At 28.8% G+C, this 19,649-nt stretch overlaps 1 protein-coding gene across 2 annotated transcripts; it reads left to right on the plus strand.

Annotated features, from left to right (window-relative positions):
- The first annotated feature begins 2,989 nt into the window (after nucleotides 1-2,989).
- LOC112941192 (F-box protein At5g49610-like) lies at nucleotides 2,990-11,600 on the plus strand. Of its 2 annotated transcripts, XR_011220074.1 has the most exons (3): nucleotides 2,990-5,842; nucleotides 6,133-10,790; nucleotides 10,872-11,600. XR_011220074.1 is itself a non-coding variant. In XM_069295198.1 (2 exons), exons 1-2 carry the CDS (start codon nucleotides 5,811-5,813, stop codon nucleotides 7,193-7,195), a joined length of 1,095 nt encoding a protein of 364 aa, XP_069151299.1. In that variant the 5' UTR covers nucleotides 2,990-5,810; the 3' UTR covers nucleotides 7,196-11,600. The 2 variants fall into 2 exon arrangements, 1 of the variants encoding a protein (XP_069151299.1); XM_069295198.1 differs by having other exon boundaries at nucleotides 6,133-11,600.
- Nucleotides 11,601-19,649: the final 8,049 nt, after the last annotated feature.

The following is a 19,649-nucleotide window of genomic DNA, read 5'->3' on the forward strand; positions in this document are numbered from 1 at the left end:
TAATAACTCAAATTCTTGGGGGTTAAAAGAGGTAACCTTAAGTTAATTAGTGGGGTATTATTGTCATCTTTTATTCTTAATTATATACTAATTAGGGTAAAAGAAAGAGGGTTTGAATAAGAAAAATAGAAAGAACAAAGAGAGACAGAAAAAGAAAGAGAACGAGTAGAGAGAGAGAGAAACGAAGAGGATAGCAAGGATTTTGAGAAGATAGCTTGTTGATCGCAATTCTTCGGTGGAGGTAGGTTATGGTTTTCATGCTATTCGTAGTAAACTCTTAATAGCGAATGATATGTGTTAGTAGTATTGTAAACCTTCTATATGCTTAATTGTATGCTTGCATGAATGATGTGATTATGTAATTGTGAATAAATAAGCATGGTGAAGCTATTGAATCCCAAATCTTGAAGAGAAACCCTAATCTACTTTGTTAATGATGATGCCTTGGTATAAAAGAAGGCTTGATGAACGAAAGTGGTGAGATTAGGGGATCGGGTGCCACGTTCCGGTACCAGGATAGAATATGGATCGGGTGTCACGTTCCGACACCAGGATAGAATATGGATCGGGTGCCACGTTCCGGTACCAGGATAGAATATGGATCGGGTGCCACGTTCCGGTACCAGGATAGAATATGGATCGGGTATCACGTTCCGACACTAGGATAGAATATGGATCGGGTGCCACGTTCCGGTACCAGGATAGAATGAGGATCGGAGTGTCACGTTCCGACACCAGGATAGTATATTGAGGAGCGGAGTGTCACGTACCGACACGAGGGGAATAAAGATAGTGAATCTTGAAATATGTTAATATATTCAATCTAATGAACTAAATTCCCAAATGAGTATGATGAGGAGGTGTGAGTCCTCATTGATGTGCTTGGTGTTGTAACCAAGGGTTATGGTAACTGTAAATGCTGCATGCTAAGGATATTAGTTGATTTTATGATATTGCTTAATACATACTGTTTTCTATTTTGAGTTGGCCGATGATATCTACTCAGTACCCGTGTTTTGTACTGACCCCTACTTTTATTGCTTTCTTCTTGTTTATTTGTGGAGTGCAGCAAACGTGCCATCACCTTCGACTCAACAGTAACTCAAGCCAGTCTTACTACATCGGAAATTCAGGGTGAGCTAATGCTTCTAGCTTGGACTGGATCTTCTTCTTCAAGTCTTGATGCCTTGAACTGCCGGCATGGACTAGCTTCTTATGTATTTTTAGCTTCTTAGAATACTCTTAGTTTAGTAATTTGATTATAGATGTTCTTGTGATGATGACTTCCAGATTTTGGGGATAATAATAGTTATTGATTTTATTAATGAGTTTAAGTCTTCCGCATTACTTTATGTTGATATTATATTGAAATGTTAAGGTTTAGATTGGTTGGTTCGCTCACATAGGAGGGTAAGTGTGGGTGCCAGTCGCGGCCCGGATTTGGGTCGTGACATTTTCGCAAGGTTTCGGAACGTTCCCAATCTACCAATTTTGCAATATTCGTAAGTAAGCAATTTTTTGTAGACATTCAAATTATTATATGTCTATCATAGACGCTAACACTCACTCATTTTTTTCAACAAACTTCAAATCTTGATATATATTGGCATGCCAAATTTTTCATACTTGCTAAATTTCAAGCCAAGAACTTAACTCTAACCTCTTCAAATGGACTAAAATTCAATGTTAGATCATATAAAATAACACCTAATAATTAATTACCAATCCCAATATATATTAAAAACTAGCATTTTAATATACTAATAAAACACGAACCAACTTCCCACCCATTGGCAGAAGTGGAACGCCCCTCCCCCCTTTTCACGTTTTTTTTTCTTTCTTCGTTGGCACTGCCCATTTCAAACATCTCCCATGTCAATCATTAGCATATGGTTGCCCAATGATTGGCATCCATTTTTATCACCCCCACTTTATAATCCAAACATAAAAAAAACTTCCACCATTAATTTCCAATTAAAAAATCTATTATCATTGTATACATTATTATTATTTATTTTTTTTGCAGAAACCCATTTGTAAACAAGTGCCAATTTTCTAGACTATTTATCAAATTCCAATCATTGGCAATCATTGACAATGATTGGCTCAATCTTATTCCTACCATTCTGAAACTAACAATATATATAATAAATTCTTTTGACAAAATCACAGAAAACATTAACCTGCAGTCATTCAACTATTCGACTTCGATCGATTTATATATATATATATATATATATATATATATATTTGAATACTAACCCAATTGCTAACAATGTAATATAATTTAGTAATCATCACCAACTTACCCATTATTTCTTATCACCCATTATCGATATAGCATAAAATAATAACATAATCCCAAGCACTCCGACAATATATTACTATATATAGAATTGAAAAGAACGAATATCTCATATCTTTACCTGAACAATGGCTATGATTTTTCTCCATCTCGCTGGTCGCCTGTGGTAAGGTTTCGCCTCCCCACTTTTCGTTTTCCTTTTTTTCTAAATAAGAAAATATTAACCGTGAAACTCCACTAACCTATTATCTAATTATTTATTTAATAAAAGTTTCATCAATTGGGTACTCATAGTTATCTAATAGTTTAAAAATACCCCTTTAAATTTTCAAAAGGAGTCAAACTAGTCCTACTTCTCAAAATGACCTAGCGGGTCGTTACACTTCATGAACAAGATTATAGTACAAAGAACACTTTTTGTATCAAGGGTAACATGATCTCTCACGGATTATTCTGTTGCTTAAAGAAAACTTTTGATATTTTCATTATATAAACTTTTGTCTTTTGAATATACAATCCATATTTTATATCGATATATATAAATTATGCATATAACATGTTAATATGACATAGTTTCACTTATTTTGAAGTATGAAAAAAGGGCTCAACAATTTCACTTATTTTGAAATAGAGGAAGCATGTACTATTTATTAAAACTCAAAATTTCTAAAGTTCTGTACTAAAATAATGAAATATATATTTTTATTTTCTATCGTTTAGTAATTAAATAAAACAACCACAACAAAACATACAAAATACACACTAAAATGAATTGAAATATTATTTTAGTGAAATATGTCGAGTATATAATGATAAATTTTTATAATTTGTGTGTAGATGGAAAAAATTATAAATAATTTTAATATGATATAAAAACAAACAATAGAGAAACTCTTATATACTAAAAGTCCTACTCAATCAATTTTTCCCATTCTTTGCTCTTTTTTTTGTCATTATTTAAATTGTGATTTTCTCTAAATAATTATATATTTATTGAGTTTTGTAACTCCTCAAGATTTAAAATATTCACTATTTATTATTTGTATAATTATTTTTTGATAATTAAAACAAATAAAAATGACTATACCTTTGTTGTTTGTTGAAATATTAATATTGATTGCTTTTATATTTTATTATTATCATTTTTATATATAAATATTATTTGATTAAAATATTCGATCGTTCTTTCTTTTGTGTTACTATTGACATGCTTTTTGTTAATTTTCATATTTTAACTTGCACAATTTTTTTAAAAGATAAAGAATTTTATAAAAGATTATGTATCTAACAAGTATGTTTTTTTGTTAAATAAATCATATTGAAGAACTATATTTAAAAAGGTTCGAAGTTCAGTAGTTCCTTATATAAAAATAAGCATCCATACTTTTAAAAAACGAGGAGGACAAATTATTTACGTTTCATTTAATGATCCACAACAAATAGAAAATTAAGCAGAAAATTAAGTTAGCATTTTTTTAATATATAAAACATGTTCTTTTACCCTAACAAAATAATACAAAAAATAATATATTATAAATCGAAACAAATATTATAAATATTTTATAGCTTTTACTAAGTATTGATCATATTTCTTCTTTTTTAGTATGTGCTAATTTATTAAAAAAATTATTTTTAAAATAATTGTTAGGATTACGCGAAACGCGAACATATTAACTAGTACTTCAATAATCACCAATAAAGTTAGGTTTTCAAAGAAAGTAAAAATAGAATTAGATATAATAAAGTCGTTACTTAGTGAAAATTCAGATTAAATTCACGTTTAATACTCTAATTGAAAAAAGAAAATGTCATACTACATAGTCAGTCTAAAATGTCCCATCTTAAATCAGTACAACAAAACTGTGAAAGAGAAATTCTAACGTTTGAATTGTCGTAAAAATGCAAAAAGAAGGAAAGATTATGTTATATTATCATCCTTTTTTTAAAATTTAAGTGTAAACACAAAATCATAGGTATAACGATAAGGAAATCATAAGTATATCAATTGAAAGAAACTTGAATCTTAAATTAGAGACGGTTAAAATATATTTCTCTTTCGATCTTAATTTGATTAGACATAAAAGTTAAGAAATAAAAAGAAATTTTTTAATCTTATGATCTTAAACTAAAGATGTATACAATACTAAATATCTGCTGAATCTTGTAGTTTTAAAGCTTTCAAATTGAATATTAAATATATAAAAAAAGTTAAAATTGGAAATTAATTAAAACACTTATATTGAGACAAAGAATAGGTACTTAATATTGATCTCGAGCATTTCTTTTTCAGGTTACAAAATTCACATGTATGTAGGGTTATTTGGGAGGATCTTGAACATAATATATTAGTAACATTGATATTAGTTATATATAAATTATTTTTTATGCATTACTTGATTTAATTAGTATATGAAGTTAACATTAGTTTTTTTCATTATTTAATTTGATATACTAAAACTAAGATGTATTGTATAAAAAAATTAAAATTTACGTATACAAATATCCTCCATAAATATAATACCAAGAACATAGAAATTTTTCTTAAGAGATAATTATCTCTTTAATTAGGCTAATGCATGCCATAAACCTTTTGCTTATTGATACCAACTTCCATGTAGTATTCGTTCTAGGAAATACTTTAATTATGGTTGCATTAGTTACGCATATATTAAAAAAATTGTATAAACTAGGTATATAATAACAGTAATACACAAAATTAATACTATATGTTATTTTTTTCTACCAGTAAATTAAATAACCTGATAGTATATATATAGTAATAGAAAGGCAAAACCATAAAAGAAAGACAGTGGGATTGTCCTTTGTGTCTGTTGTCACAATTACAATATCACAGTGTCACTCTGAGATACACCATTTCTGTTTTTGCATGTAAAAGTGAAAGCAAGCTACAGAACATTAATAAGGAAATATGGCAGCTTAGTTGGTTTTGAGAATTCTTGAACCTCAAGAATAAAAGGTTTGTTTTCAACTCTTTATTTCTAATGGAAAAAAAAAACAAAAAAACTTTATGGGTCTGGCAAATATTTGTATTGTTCTTTTGAAAAGATTGAATCTTTTACAACTTTTTTCTGTTTTACAAAGTGGTTTGCTTGGTTAATCTTTACATTTACTTTTTCAGCAGTGTGATTTATGGGGTGTAGAGGTATGGGATAAATGAACTGACTACTGAGCTGTGTCCTTGTTCATTATGGGTTAAGGAAATTGCCTTATTTGAACAGAGCTATGTATTGATCTTTGGTTGAAAGTAAGAAAAAAAAGCAGTTCTGTTTGGGAGCAATGGGGTTACTGGGAAGGTAGGGGTTTGTTAGCAATGTGTAAACATAGTAGATATCCTATTGTTATTTCTGTTTCTTGAAAAGGGTGAAAACTTCACCCCCACCGCGAAAAAGGACTTCCATATATGTAAAATTGTTAACAGGTACACAATGGATGAAGAACTATACTATGGAGTGGTGTTTGATACTCATATCCCAATTCACTTTTTATGATGTTTTATGATGAATACGAGTTTGTCAGGTATTCTGCTTATACTATAGCTTGTGAGTGGTTCTATTGGCAACTGAAATTATTTGTTACCCATATATCTGAAAATGTTGTGAATTTCTTGCTGATTCTGTATCTTTCAATGTGGATCATTTCTCTGATAGTTGTTGCACTTGTTAATTAATCCAGTAATTATGTAGAAGGTGCTCTGTTTGCATCCCTGATTATTGTACTTATCTAAAATTGTCGCACGAGATTTTGCGTTTTCCTCTAGTTTGAATTATCCCAACTATTTTTTAGCTGACAGAATTGAATTATGTCAGGGTTGTGAAAATGAAGGAAATTTGGTTTCCAAGCAGTGACATGCTATATGAAGTGCTACCAAAATTGTCTACTAAGGATTTGCTGAAATTGAAGTGTGTCTCAAAGGGATGGCAATGTCTTATGTCTGACCGCAGTTTCATTCAAGGACAGTTGAAAAAGATGGAACCTCTCACGGGTTTCTTCTATCAGGGTAGGTACCAGTGGTGTGATGAAGATTATGACTGGATCAGCTTCGTACCTATAGAAAGAGTTACCATGGAAGTCTATATTGATGTTCTTGATTTCCTCCCAGAACGTATTGTCATCCAAGACTCAAGTTATGGACTAATCTGTTGCCGAAGTAGCTTTCCTTGTGATGTTCCTGCAATCTACGTCTGTAACCCGCTGAATAAGGAGTGGAAAGAACTTCAGTGGCCAAATCCTTCCAGAGAAAGCTGCATAACCTTGGTTTTTGATCCATTCAAGAATCCGATTGATGCATTCACAAGTTTTAAGGTTGTGATAGTTAGCCAAGATGAAACTAGCACAGAAGGAGATGGATGTTTCTCTTTTAACATTTATTCATCAGAAACAGGAGAATGGAGAATATCCGGAGAGATTTGTCTTTGCAATCACAACATGCAGAAAAAGGGATGCATCTGTGTAACTGGGATTCTGTATTGGCTTACTGATGGAGACGAAATCCTTATGTTTGATCCAGAAAATGAGATATCTTGGTTGATAATGGTACCACTCCCCACCACCCAGTTCAATCTAACACCCGAGATGTGCATGGGAGAAGCTGAAGGGAAGCTACATTACGTATTGATATCCGAACACGGACTTCAACTGTGGGTGCTGAAGGATCATTTTACTTCTCAATGGGATCTTACTTTTACCATCTCTTTGGAATTGCTGGAAAAAGAAAACGACAAGTATCTGTTCAAGATAGCTGAAAAATTGGCAAGAGACTATAATTCCGCGTATCCTTGGATAGGGACTCTAGCTTTCAAGAACAACATCTTGCTTATGAGAGTTGCAGCTGATATCTATTTGTATCAGTTTGATACAATGAAGATTTGACACCTCTGCAGCCTTTCTGCTCTTGCACCAAAGCCTTTCTTTTCTGCTACTGTGGTTCCATATAAAATGATGGATTGCAGGTCTATGGTCATACCATTAGTAGCAAATGAGAAGTTTAGAAAAGATGATGGAGAAAAGAAAGTTAATATCTCACTTTATAGGAGTTTGATTGGAAGTTTGCTGTATCTTACTTCAACAAGGCCAGATATTATATTTGCTGCTAGTTTATTACCCAGATTCATGCAAGAACCAAGCCAAGTGCATTTTGGAGCTGCAAAGCATGTCTACGCTACTTGCAAGGAACAATGGATTATGGGATAATGTACAAATTTGGTGGAGATTTGAACTTAAATGGTTATTCTGATAGTGATTATTGGGCTGGAAGTATAGATGACATGAAGAGTACTTCTGGTTATGTTTTCTTATTTGGATCAAGTATTTGTTCTTGGTTATCAAAAAAGCAAAGTGTTGTTGCTAAATCCACTGCCGAAGCAGAATATGTTTCAGCATCCAAAGCTACTTTTCAAGCTATTTGACTTAGGAGAATATTTGAAGACATTAGTGTGAAACAAAAAAAAAGGAACTGTTCTATATTGTGATAACAAATCAGCAATTGCAATTGTCAAGAATCAATTTAGTCATGAAAGATCAAAGCATATTTTCATCAAGTATCATTTTATCCGAGAAGCACAAGAGAAAGGCGAAACTCAGTTGCATTATTGTCAAACAGGAGAACAACTTGCTGACATCTTCACCAAAGCACTTCCTAGAGAAAAATTTTGCTATCTTTGAGAACGCATTGGAGTTATCAAGCGAATGCATTAAGGGGAGTGTTAGGAACTAATGCTCTAATGTTTAGTCTTCCGAAATTGTCTCTTAGTTTTTCATGAAGTCTCTTTAGAATTTCGTAGTACATGTATCTAGTAAATTGTGATAGATGTACTTAGTTATTTGTGCAAGACTTTTTATTTTTCTATTTTGAGTAGTATAAATAGTGATGTAGTTAATGATTGTATTCATCTCAAGTGGCCTCAAGTAACCTATAATAAACTTGAGCATATTTTAAAGATATTATTTTCTTTCCATATTTCCTACAGTTTTGTTTAATGTGAAATTTTGTATCTACTTCCATTGTCCTTAAATTGTGAGATTGTATTAGGGATCATGTGGACCCTTGAGAATTTTACCGTTGAACATAACGGTGTGGTGTTCTACTTCAGAGGTAAGAAACACTATGTGCATTTCAATGAAGATGAAGGCAACAAGCGTTGGAAGTCCATTGAGTTATTCTATATGTTTTTGAGGATTTTAGGGTTGATCTCTTCCTCAAACATCCCGTTTTATATCTATAAGATGATATAATAGTGTGTGGATTTAAGCTATATATAATTTTTATTTTCACCAATTTTCTATTTATGCAGAGGATTTACTTATAATCATCCTCAGTAGATTGTCGTCTACTACAATTTATGAAGTCTTGAGTTTTTCTGAGTTCTTTCATTAATTGGTATTGCCTCTAATGAGACATGGAAGCACTTGAAAGGCGATTCATATTGAACTTGTGAAGGTCATATACGAGTTCGATTAAATGGAGTTTATCGACTAATTAAGCCACTATCTAGCCGGAGGATTTGAAAGTAGAAATATTTATTAGTGAATTTGTTCATGTTTTATGCATTATAAGTAACGGTAAAATATCAAATATAGTTTTATTAAATCTAGTACAGATGGAAGAGGAAAACATTAAGTTAATAGTTAGTAGGTTTCTAACAAAGTTATACAAAAGTTATAAGTTACTATATTGATAATTTCTTTTTAATAAACTTTCAAAAATTGAATATTCATATAAATATAAAATAATGAGAAATAAGAGAGATAAAAGAAATGCAAAATTATCTTTACTACAACCTTCATCATTGGAAAAGCGAAAGAGAAAAACGAAATCAATGTATAATTTTATGAGATCTCATCATACTTATTCCAATAAACTCTGTTCTTATTCTTTAGATCAAATTAAAACATGAACACAATAAGCATCAGTAAAATAACACAATAAGTGTTGGCTAATAAACTCTTTTTCCCAGAAGAAGTTGCTAAATATGCAACTTCGCCTAGTATTGTTTGTTGTAGGGATAATGCACAAGTACCTCCTTAATCTATGTCCGAAATCTTAAAGACACACTTATACTATACTAATGTCCTATTACCCCTGAACCTATTTTATTAATAATTTTATATCCCTTTTCTGTCTACGTGACACTATCTTGTGGGTCCAACGCTGATTGACTTTTTTTTTTCAAACAAGTATCACGTAGGCCGAAAAGAGATAGAAAATTACTTATAAAATAAGTTCAGAGGATAATAGAACCTTAGTACAATATAAGTGTGTCTCTAGGGTTGCGACCATAGGTTGTGGTACTTGTGCATTTTCCCTTTGTTGTAATTGATTGATTAGTGTACAAAATTTCCAAGAATTTCCTCTTAAATCTCTCTCAAGAGTGTACACCAGAACTATTTTGGCTATGACATTCTCACTCCAATGAAGTATTATCACTATTATGATCACACTATCATGTTACTGAGTCCTAATATTTTATAATTACTTAATATTGAAATGTTAACGATTTTATGCGGTGTTCTTCGTACAACTTTCTGTAAATTAACTGTTTCTCCCACTACTTGAATGTAATGAAACATCAATTTTGATTTATCAGTTAGATGATGTTGCTGGATTTTTTTTCTAATTACTCTTTGTTATTTCTTTATCTAGTTATTTTAAAACAAAGTTACTTCTGGAAACATAATTCATTAATTTATCAATTTTTTGATTTTTTCTTTTGATATTTAAACTAGTAATTACCTTATTTCGGATAAAACTTACATCTAATCCACAATTCTATAGGGGTCAAAGATATTGATATAGAATGATTTAAATTAATAGATCCATTTTTAAGGAAAAAATGAAGATGAAATTTCGAGTAGATTTTAAAATTTTGTTTTCTAATTTTCTTCAAGTCCATACAAAAAATTGGCTCCTCTTTATTGCATCTTTACTCTATTCCATGAAATACATACATCTTAGATGTTATACACTTGTCATATTTAAAACTTATAAATTTTGATTAAATTAATTTAACAATTTTTTAATTAATAATAATTAAATAATGAATTAGGAAAAAGACTCACCAATATTGATAAGAAATACTTTTATCTTCCAAAAATTTTACCTCCATATTAATAATATATTTTATTTTCATAATATATATTTTACATCCCTCATAAATATCTTTGTCCTAATCTAATTTAAAGAATTTTCCCTTTTTATCTTTTATTAGCTAACAAAATAAACTAAAAATAAAAAATGTAATGATTAAATACATGCATCTGACTACTATTTTAACTCCATTCGCAGGGGCATTCCGGTAATATTCAAAGGGTAAGAAAAGATTTGGTGTGATAGCTCTATAAATAGGCATGGAAAACCCTCATTACTCACTCACTCTTGTTCCTCCTCATCAAGATGGTTAAAGGAAAATCAAAATGTTTATTTTCTTCAAAAGCCGATTCTAAAGAATCAGAATCATCAAATCTTCAGGTAATTTAATTTTCTCCGAAGATTAGTTTTTGAATTTTGACTTTGTTTATAATTTAATTTAGCGATGTTCATTTTCTTAAGGCGAAAGATGATGATGAAGAAAAGGAAGAAAAAGAAGAAGAAGATGATGATGATGACGATATGTGGATTACATTTCACCCTACAGCAGAAAACGATGGTGATTGTTGCTTGATTGGATATCACGAGAAGCAACCTTTGAAGGTTTTATTCACCCTAGGGGGGACTACTCACAATTTCATTAATGAAACCCTAGCAGATAAGCTAGGTTTTGAGTCATACCCAATAAAGACTAGAAATGTTATCTTGGGTTTTGAAAGAATGGTGACTTCAAGAGTATGCAAAAATTTTCAATTCTCGGTGCAAGACAACTTATTTACTGTGAAGCTATATCTTGTCCCATTGTCTTCAGATTATGAGATTGTATTAGGAAATCAGTGGATATGAACTCTGGAGAATTTTATCTTTCAACATAAGTTTTGCAATTTTATACTTTAAAGGTAAAAATGATTTTGAGTTTCAATGAATCATTTGATGATGAAGATGAAGATGAAGACAACAAGCGCAGAGACTCCGTTGAGTTTTACTAAATCTTTGTCCTAAAGGGGTTTTTAGGATTGATTTATTTGTAAAACCTCCTTTCATGTTTCGATAGGAAAATAGTAGTGTGGGATTAAGCTATTAAGCCCACAAGTTTATGTTTCTTGCAATTTTCATGTAGAGGAACTACTTGTAGTCTTCCTTACTTAATTGTTGTCCGTTACAATTTATGAAGTTTTCTTTGTTCTTGCATTAATTTTTTGTTTGGGACAAAAATTTGACCAACTAACTTGGTTGATGACATATAATAGTATATCTCATTATATTTTAAGTAGACACTTGTAGAAATATAAGGTACAACATCAGTAGTGGCGCAGAGTTCAAAACTCGAAGAAATATAAGACACTTGCATTAATTGATACAGAAAATATATTTAACAAGACACTATTTTGGCATGAAACGAAACGAGTAACAATTTTGAAATAATTTTGAGGTATTTTTTGTAATTTCTCTGAAAAGTTAAGGGTGGTTGGGTAAGTTCATTAATTTCTTGTATCCAAATTACCCTCAAAAGTGAAATCGCTACTTTTTAAAAGTAGAACCACTTTTAAAAAATCTAACATCTAATTATTACTTTTCAGTTAACTCTGTCCAAGAAATAACTGATCATATGTTTTATTGATATGGTGTCACATGAAAAGTGTTGGTGACCCAAATTAATTTTTCTCTCTTCTTTAAACATTTTTTTTCTCTTTTTTTTTAACTTCTTTATCTTTGACTTTTCTTTTTCAAATTAATGTTACAAATTTCTCTACTTTCATATTTATATATATATATATATATATATATATATATATATATATATACGCGCGCGCATGTTGCACATATATATCAAATAATATAAAACATTAAAATATAATATATTTTAGTTTCACGTATGTTGCACATATATATCAAATAATATAAAACATAAATGTAAAGTAATATCAATACCAATTTTAAAGTAAAATATTGTATACCAAAAGAATAAAATACAGTTTTTTTCATAACCAATATACATTGTTATATAATAATTTGTTTATTGAGATCGAAATAATTTAATATCATATTAATATGTGAAATTAGACATTCAAATAGATTAGGAAAAATTGTTCAAATTAATCAAAAAAATGTTGAAGCCAGTTAAACCTCAATAGAGATAAAATCATAATTATCCTTAATTTTTGTACGCATTCAATCGAGAAATCAAATACGAGAATCAACAACGAGAACATCATCTATGATGCACCTTAATTATAAAATAAAAATTAATGTACTGAAAAATCGTTCTAAAAATAAAATGTTGTTATTTCTTAACATGATTATATGACATCTAAAAAATTTAATTCAAAATATTTTAACTTTTGAAATATTTATACTATTAAGTGGTAATACACGTGCAACACACGTATTTAAAAACTTATATATATATATATATATATATATATATATATATATATATATATATATATATATATATATATATATATATATATATATATATATATATATATAACTAAAAAGTAAAATGTAATGATTAAATATATGCATCTGACTACTATTTTAACTCCATTCGCAGGGCATTTATGTAATATTTGAAGGTTAAGAAAAGGTGTGGTGTGGTAGCTCCATAAATAGGCATGGAAAACCCTTATTACTCACTCACACTTGTTCCTCCTCATCAGGATGGTTAAAACGAGATTCAGAATTTTTGTTTTCTCTAAAATTCAACTATGAAAAATCAAAATCCTCCACACTTCAAGTAATATTTTTTTTTATTTTCTCCAAATATATTTATATATAAATCTTCAATAATGATATATTTTATCGTATATTGAGATTTGACTACTATTATGATTGTATTTTATAATATCATCCATTGCTTAAGTTCATAGAGAAAATGATTTTTCATAACTCTAAATTCAATTTTACCATGTGTGTTGCACGTGTATACCAAGTAATAGAGAACTTAAACGTAAATAGCGTCTATATTAACATTTAAAGTAAATTATTATATATCAAAATAATAAAATATAATTTTTCTTAACCAATATATACTGTTATATAATAATTTATTTATTGAGGTTGGAATAATTCAATATCAGCTTAATCTGTTAAATTAGACTATCAAATAGATTAGAAAAAATTGATCTAATTAATAAAAAAGAAAGTTGAACCCAATTAAACCCCATAAACTCCAAATCATAATTATTTTTGACTTGTGTACGCATTCAATCGAAAAATCAAATACGAGAATCAACAATAAAAAAAAGTTATCTACTATACATCTTATAAAATAAAATATAATGTACAGAAAAATCGCTTTAAAAGTAAAATGTTGTTGTTTTATTAACATGTGTATATGACATCTAAAAATTTTAATTCAAATACTTTTGAAATATTTATACTATTATAATACACTTGCAACACACACATTCAAAAACTAGTGCAGATACGTAATTTTTTATCAAACTTAAATTTTACACTTTTTAATATTTAAATATTTATTTGGGGTATAAACTAGAATTTTTTATATTTTATTTAATTTTTATATGTTCATTTTTAAAAATATTTGAAAACTAAAAATAAGAGTTGCATTATTAATGTAAGTTTTGTTTTAAAGAAAAGAGTCTATAAAAATATATGTTTCTTTGTTTTTTATTTAACAAATAAGCTTCTATTTATTAATTATAATTTATTATTAGATAATTAATTTTATTAGTTTTTTAAAAGAAATAAATAAAATTATATTATATTATATAAAAGATTGTAATCTACACACTCCACTCACACGTGAAAACAACACAAAAATAAAATACACACACAAGTCACAACACATACTCTTACCACCCCCTATAAATGCTGCAATATCACATAACAACGAGAGAAAAAAAAACGAAGAAAAAAATACATTCCACAAAAGAATCAAAAATCACTCCCATTTTCAATTCAATAACATATATTTATATTGCTCCAGTATTACTCAAACACCCGTAACACCAAATACATTTGAGGTCTACTTTTGTGGTTCTGAGTTCGTAGATTTTATTGTGGTCTTTTTTTGTGAATTAATTTTCACTAGAGGTAAAACTTAATTCTTTTTATGTAGTTTATTGTCATGACTATACAAGCATTCGCTGCAATATATTAAAAATTTTAAATTTCATATGTGTTTTAAATCATTAATATTCATTGATGTTATAATATGAAGTATGTTCAAATCCTTCATAACAAATTTATGTTTAACTCTTTTAGATTTAGTGCGAAATTGTTATTACGAAACTTAACTTATCTCATGTTTAAACAATTTATGATTTATTTCATGTTTAAGTAAAACTATTGTACAGATTTGCTCTTATTTTTATATTTTTTGATGATGATATGTGTAATTATAATTTAATAAATTAAAATAATAAAAATAATTAATGACAATGATTTATTATGTAAAGATGTAAGTTAGTAGATTTTTCTTTACATGTTAATGACGTAAAAAAAAATACAAAACAAAAGGAGTAGAAAACATTATATAAAAAAGGGGGGAAAGTCAAAAAGGAAAAAACATAAAAAAAGTAAAGAAAATTAATTATAATTTTTTTAAAACAAGACAGAAACAGAAAATATATATATAATGATAATGGGAAAAGAAAACGTGTAAAAAACAAACATAAAAAACAAACATGACAAATCAAAAAATTAATAAGATGAAGCAGAAGGGGAAGCAAAGAAAAAAAATATCAAAAATTAAAAAGAAGGAAAAGAAGGAAAACAGGAAAAATGTTACAATGAAAAACTTTTTGGAAAAGAAATAAAATAAAACTGAGTAATTAAGAAACAAACAAAAATGTTAAGAGCATGAAAATATAAATAAATAATAAATAATATATAAAAGTACCAAAATTTTTGGATGCAATATAAAAAAATTTAGATGAGCTTTAACTAGATTTAAATTTTAACAAAAACTAATTAAAGAATTATTAATTTATATTATTAAAATCATATATTTTTATGTAAGAATTTTCTGAAAAATATATTATCTTATCGAAATTGGTGATTTTTTTTCATTTACCCAAGTGGGACAGAAGGAAAATATTATCTTTGAAAGATTATTAAACCACTAAGCATTAATATAATGAGCCTTTACTATACTTTCTTTTTTAGTTTGTTTTAAAAATAATGATTTTTTTTGTGGTAAAACTTTAATTTCAACTTTTCACATGATATGTTTAAGTCATAGATCACATGATATTTTGATACATTTAATATAACTTTGACTAGGGTCACAAAATTTGAAAATCTTCTCTATTTTTCCTTAAACCATGTATCTAGTCAAACTATTAACTTTTAGTACTAAAATGTATTTTATTTGCAAGGAAGTTTTCATTGATTTTTTTTTCTAAAGAATGGTCATGAGAAGGCAGTTGAGACCGGAGAGCGAGTACGATTGATAGACTTGATCACATTTTGCAAAATCGTTGCAGTAGCAATGATTTTGCTTTTTCCGGTGGAGTAAATTGTTGTTGTTCCAGCGATTTTACCTTTTTGGTTAATATAAAATTTTATATACCGTTTTAAATTTTTGTTAATATTTTATACCATTTAGGCTCCAAATCCACATAAATGTAAAGTAATATCAAGATTAATTTTTAAGCAAATTACTAAAATATCCATTATAAGTTTTCATAACCAATATATACATACCGTTATATAATAATCTATTTATTAAGGTTAAAAACTTAAAATAATTTAATATCATCTTATCTGAGAAATTAGACTATCAAATAGATTAGGAAAAATTGATTAAATTAATCAAAAAAAAGAAGAAGAAGTTGAACCCAATTAAACTCTAATCAATTCCAAATCATAATTATCTTTGATTTATATATACAGTAAATCGAGAAGTTAAATATAGAACCAACAATTAATAAAAATATCATCTATTATGCACCTTATAAAATAAATATTGATGTGAAGAAGAATCGCTCTGAAAATATAATGTAGTTATTTTAAAACATGTTTATAAGACATCTAAAAATTTAATTAAAAAACTCAATCAATTTTAATAAGAAAAATCTCATGTTCCACAAATTTTGACTCCTTATTGATACCATTATTTCATAATATACAGAGATATTTACATTCTTCATTTATATCATTGACCTAATCTAAATTCAAGAATACTCTCCGTTTTATTTTTTATATTAGAAGAGACTAACTTTATAAAATAAAGTGAGATTGTGGAAGACTAAATGTGTTTGTATCGTGCATGGGCGTGGTACTTAATTTAGCAAATTCTTGTTTTGTATTTTCTCAAGTTCTTTTTTTTTTTGTGTGTGTGTTTTTCTTCAAAAATGAAGAATTTAAAAAAAATTACTCCATATGAATATGTTTAATTAATGACTAAATATTGAAATGTGTGCTCAGGGGCGGATTTAGGTGTACATGTGGGGGTACCACAACACTCATTGTTTTCAGAAAAAATGTTATATACACATGTATATATGTATAATAATTAAATATATATTACTGTTGCCACTTAGTGAATATAAAACGGAATAGCTCAATTGACAAAGGAGAGGGTCTGCCTCCTCGTCAACTTGGGTTTGAACCTCAGCAACAACCTTTTAAGTTTTTTTGTTTGCTCCTTTTTTTTTCTTTTCTTTTTTCTTCATTTATTCTTATTTATTTACTATTCTTTATTAATTCAAATTGATCCCTTTTCATAATTAATTTTACTTTCTCTTGCACTAATTATTAATCTATTGATTTGAGTGTAACGTGTTTATTTTGTTTTATCAATTAGTGAGTACTGAAGTATGAGCGTCAAATAAATATTATTAAGAATATATTTTGATAATAGTTTTTAGAAAAAACATAAGTTCCAAAAATGTGTTTTTTTAAAAAAATTTAAAGTTTCTTTCGATCTTCACCGACGTCTTTGCTAAGTAAGATGAATAGGCTGAAACTACAATAATTATTATTTCCCAACTATATATCTTCAACAACACATAAAGTCAATGCAAGATAAATATATTATGTTAATATTATTAGATGGTTTATACGAGCTCAAATTTTAACGTGACTTCTTTTTTCTCAAAGTTTCAGCAAATAAAACATTTAGTTCCAAAAAGAAAATAAAAATTAAATTTTTTAATTATATCTGATCACATAATATCTAAAAGAAAATATTACTATAGGCACATTTGATTGATTTGTTTATAAAATAAAATAAAATTAATAACCTGAATTGTAACCCAAAATTAAAGCAACCAATCCATTTATCTTACTTGAATGTTGTGGCACTCCCGACCTTCAAATTCTAGATCCATCTCTCTGTATGCTACTCGAATTAAGTGGATCAAACTATCCATTTTTTTAAAATTATTTTTTTGTAGTTTTTTCCTAAAAAGCTCTTGATTAACCAAACGCTTTACTTGTAGGCGTTATAAATTTTTGAGTAACTCATTTTTTACTCTTTCTCAAAGTTAATTTTGATTACATTGAAATCATTGTATCTTACTAATTTATATAATATATTAATTAAATTTATATAGAAATAAATTTATTATACATAAATTATAAATACATCAAAATTATTGTATCTTACTCAATTATATATCATATTTATTAAATTCATCTAAAAATAAATTCATTATACATAAAGTACAAAGTATGTGTAGGATTCATTGTAATATATTTTCTTGTTAAATTATTCATTGTAAAATAAACTCAATAGATCATCATAAAAATAAATTCATTATATATGTTCAATATTTCCTAATTAAAAAATATTATTCATGCTATCTTTACTAAATACATTCAATGTATGATGTTAAAAGAATAAACTATATAAGCAACATAGAACTTTTTTTGAAATCATATTCAAAATGGCTTCTCATTTAAAAGTTGTCACAAAATCACTAATGACAGATTTGTCACGACCCAAACCGGGTTGCGACTGGCACCCACACTTACCCTCCTATGTGAGCGAATCAACCAATCTAACCTTAACATTTCAATATAATATCGACAGAAAGTAATGCGGAAGACTTAAACTCATTAAATAAAGACCAATTCATTAACTTCTAAAATTCAACATCTATTATTCCCCAAAATCTGGAAGTCATCACCACAAGAACATCTACGATCAAATGACTAAACTAAGAGTATTCTAAAAGCTAAAAATACATAAGAAGCTAGTCCATGCCGGAAGTTCAAGGCATCAAGACTTGAAGAAGAAGATCCAGTCCAAGCTAGAAGCATTAGCTCACCCTGAATTTCTGGTGTAGTAAGACTGGCTTGAATTACTGTTGAGTCGAAGGCGAAGGCACGTTTGCTCCACTCCACAAATAAACAAGAAGAAAACATAAAAGTAGGGGGTCAGTACAAACACGGGTACTGAGTAGATATCATCGGCCAACTCAAAATAGAAAACAGTATATATTAAGCAATATCATAAAATCAACTAATATCCTTAGCATGCAGCATTTACAGTTACCATAACCCTTGGTTACAACACCAAGCACATCAATGAGGACTCACGCCTCCTCATCATACTCATTTGGGAATCAGTTCATTAGATTGGATATATTAACATTTTTCAAGATTCATTATCTTTATTCCCCTCGTGTCGGTACGTGACACTCCGCTCCTCAATATACTATCCTGGTACCGGAACGTGGCACCCGATCCATATACTATCCTGGTGTCGGAACGTGACACTCCGATCCTCATATACTATCCTGGTACCGGAACGTGGCACCCGATCCATATTCTATCCTGGTGTCGGAACGTGACACTCCGATCCTCATATACTATCCTGGTACCGAAACGTGGCACCCGATCCATATTCTATCCTGGTGTCGGAACGTGACACTCCGATCCTCATATACTATCTTGGTACCGGAACGTGGCACCCGATCCATATACTATCCTGGTGTCGGAACGTGACACCCGATCCATGTATTCTATCCTGGTACCGGAACGTGGCACCCGATCCATATATTCTATCCTGGTACCGGAACGTGGCACCCGATACCCTAATCTCACCACTTTCATTCATCAAGCCTTTTTTTATACCAAGGCATCATCATTAACAAAGTAGATTAGGGTTTCTTTTCAAGATTTGGGATTCAATAGCTTCATCATGCTTATTTATTCACAATTACATAATCACATCATTCATGCAAGCATACAATTAAGCATATAGAAGGTTTACAATACTACTAACACATATCATTCGCTATTAAGAGTTTACTACGAATA

The sequence above is a fragment of the Solanum lycopersicum genome, chromosome 3 (genome assembly GCF_036512215.1).
Source record: "Solanum lycopersicum chromosome 3, SLM_r2.1".
NCBI lineage: Eukaryota > Viridiplantae > Streptophyta > Magnoliopsida > Solanales > Solanaceae > Solanum > Solanum lycopersicum.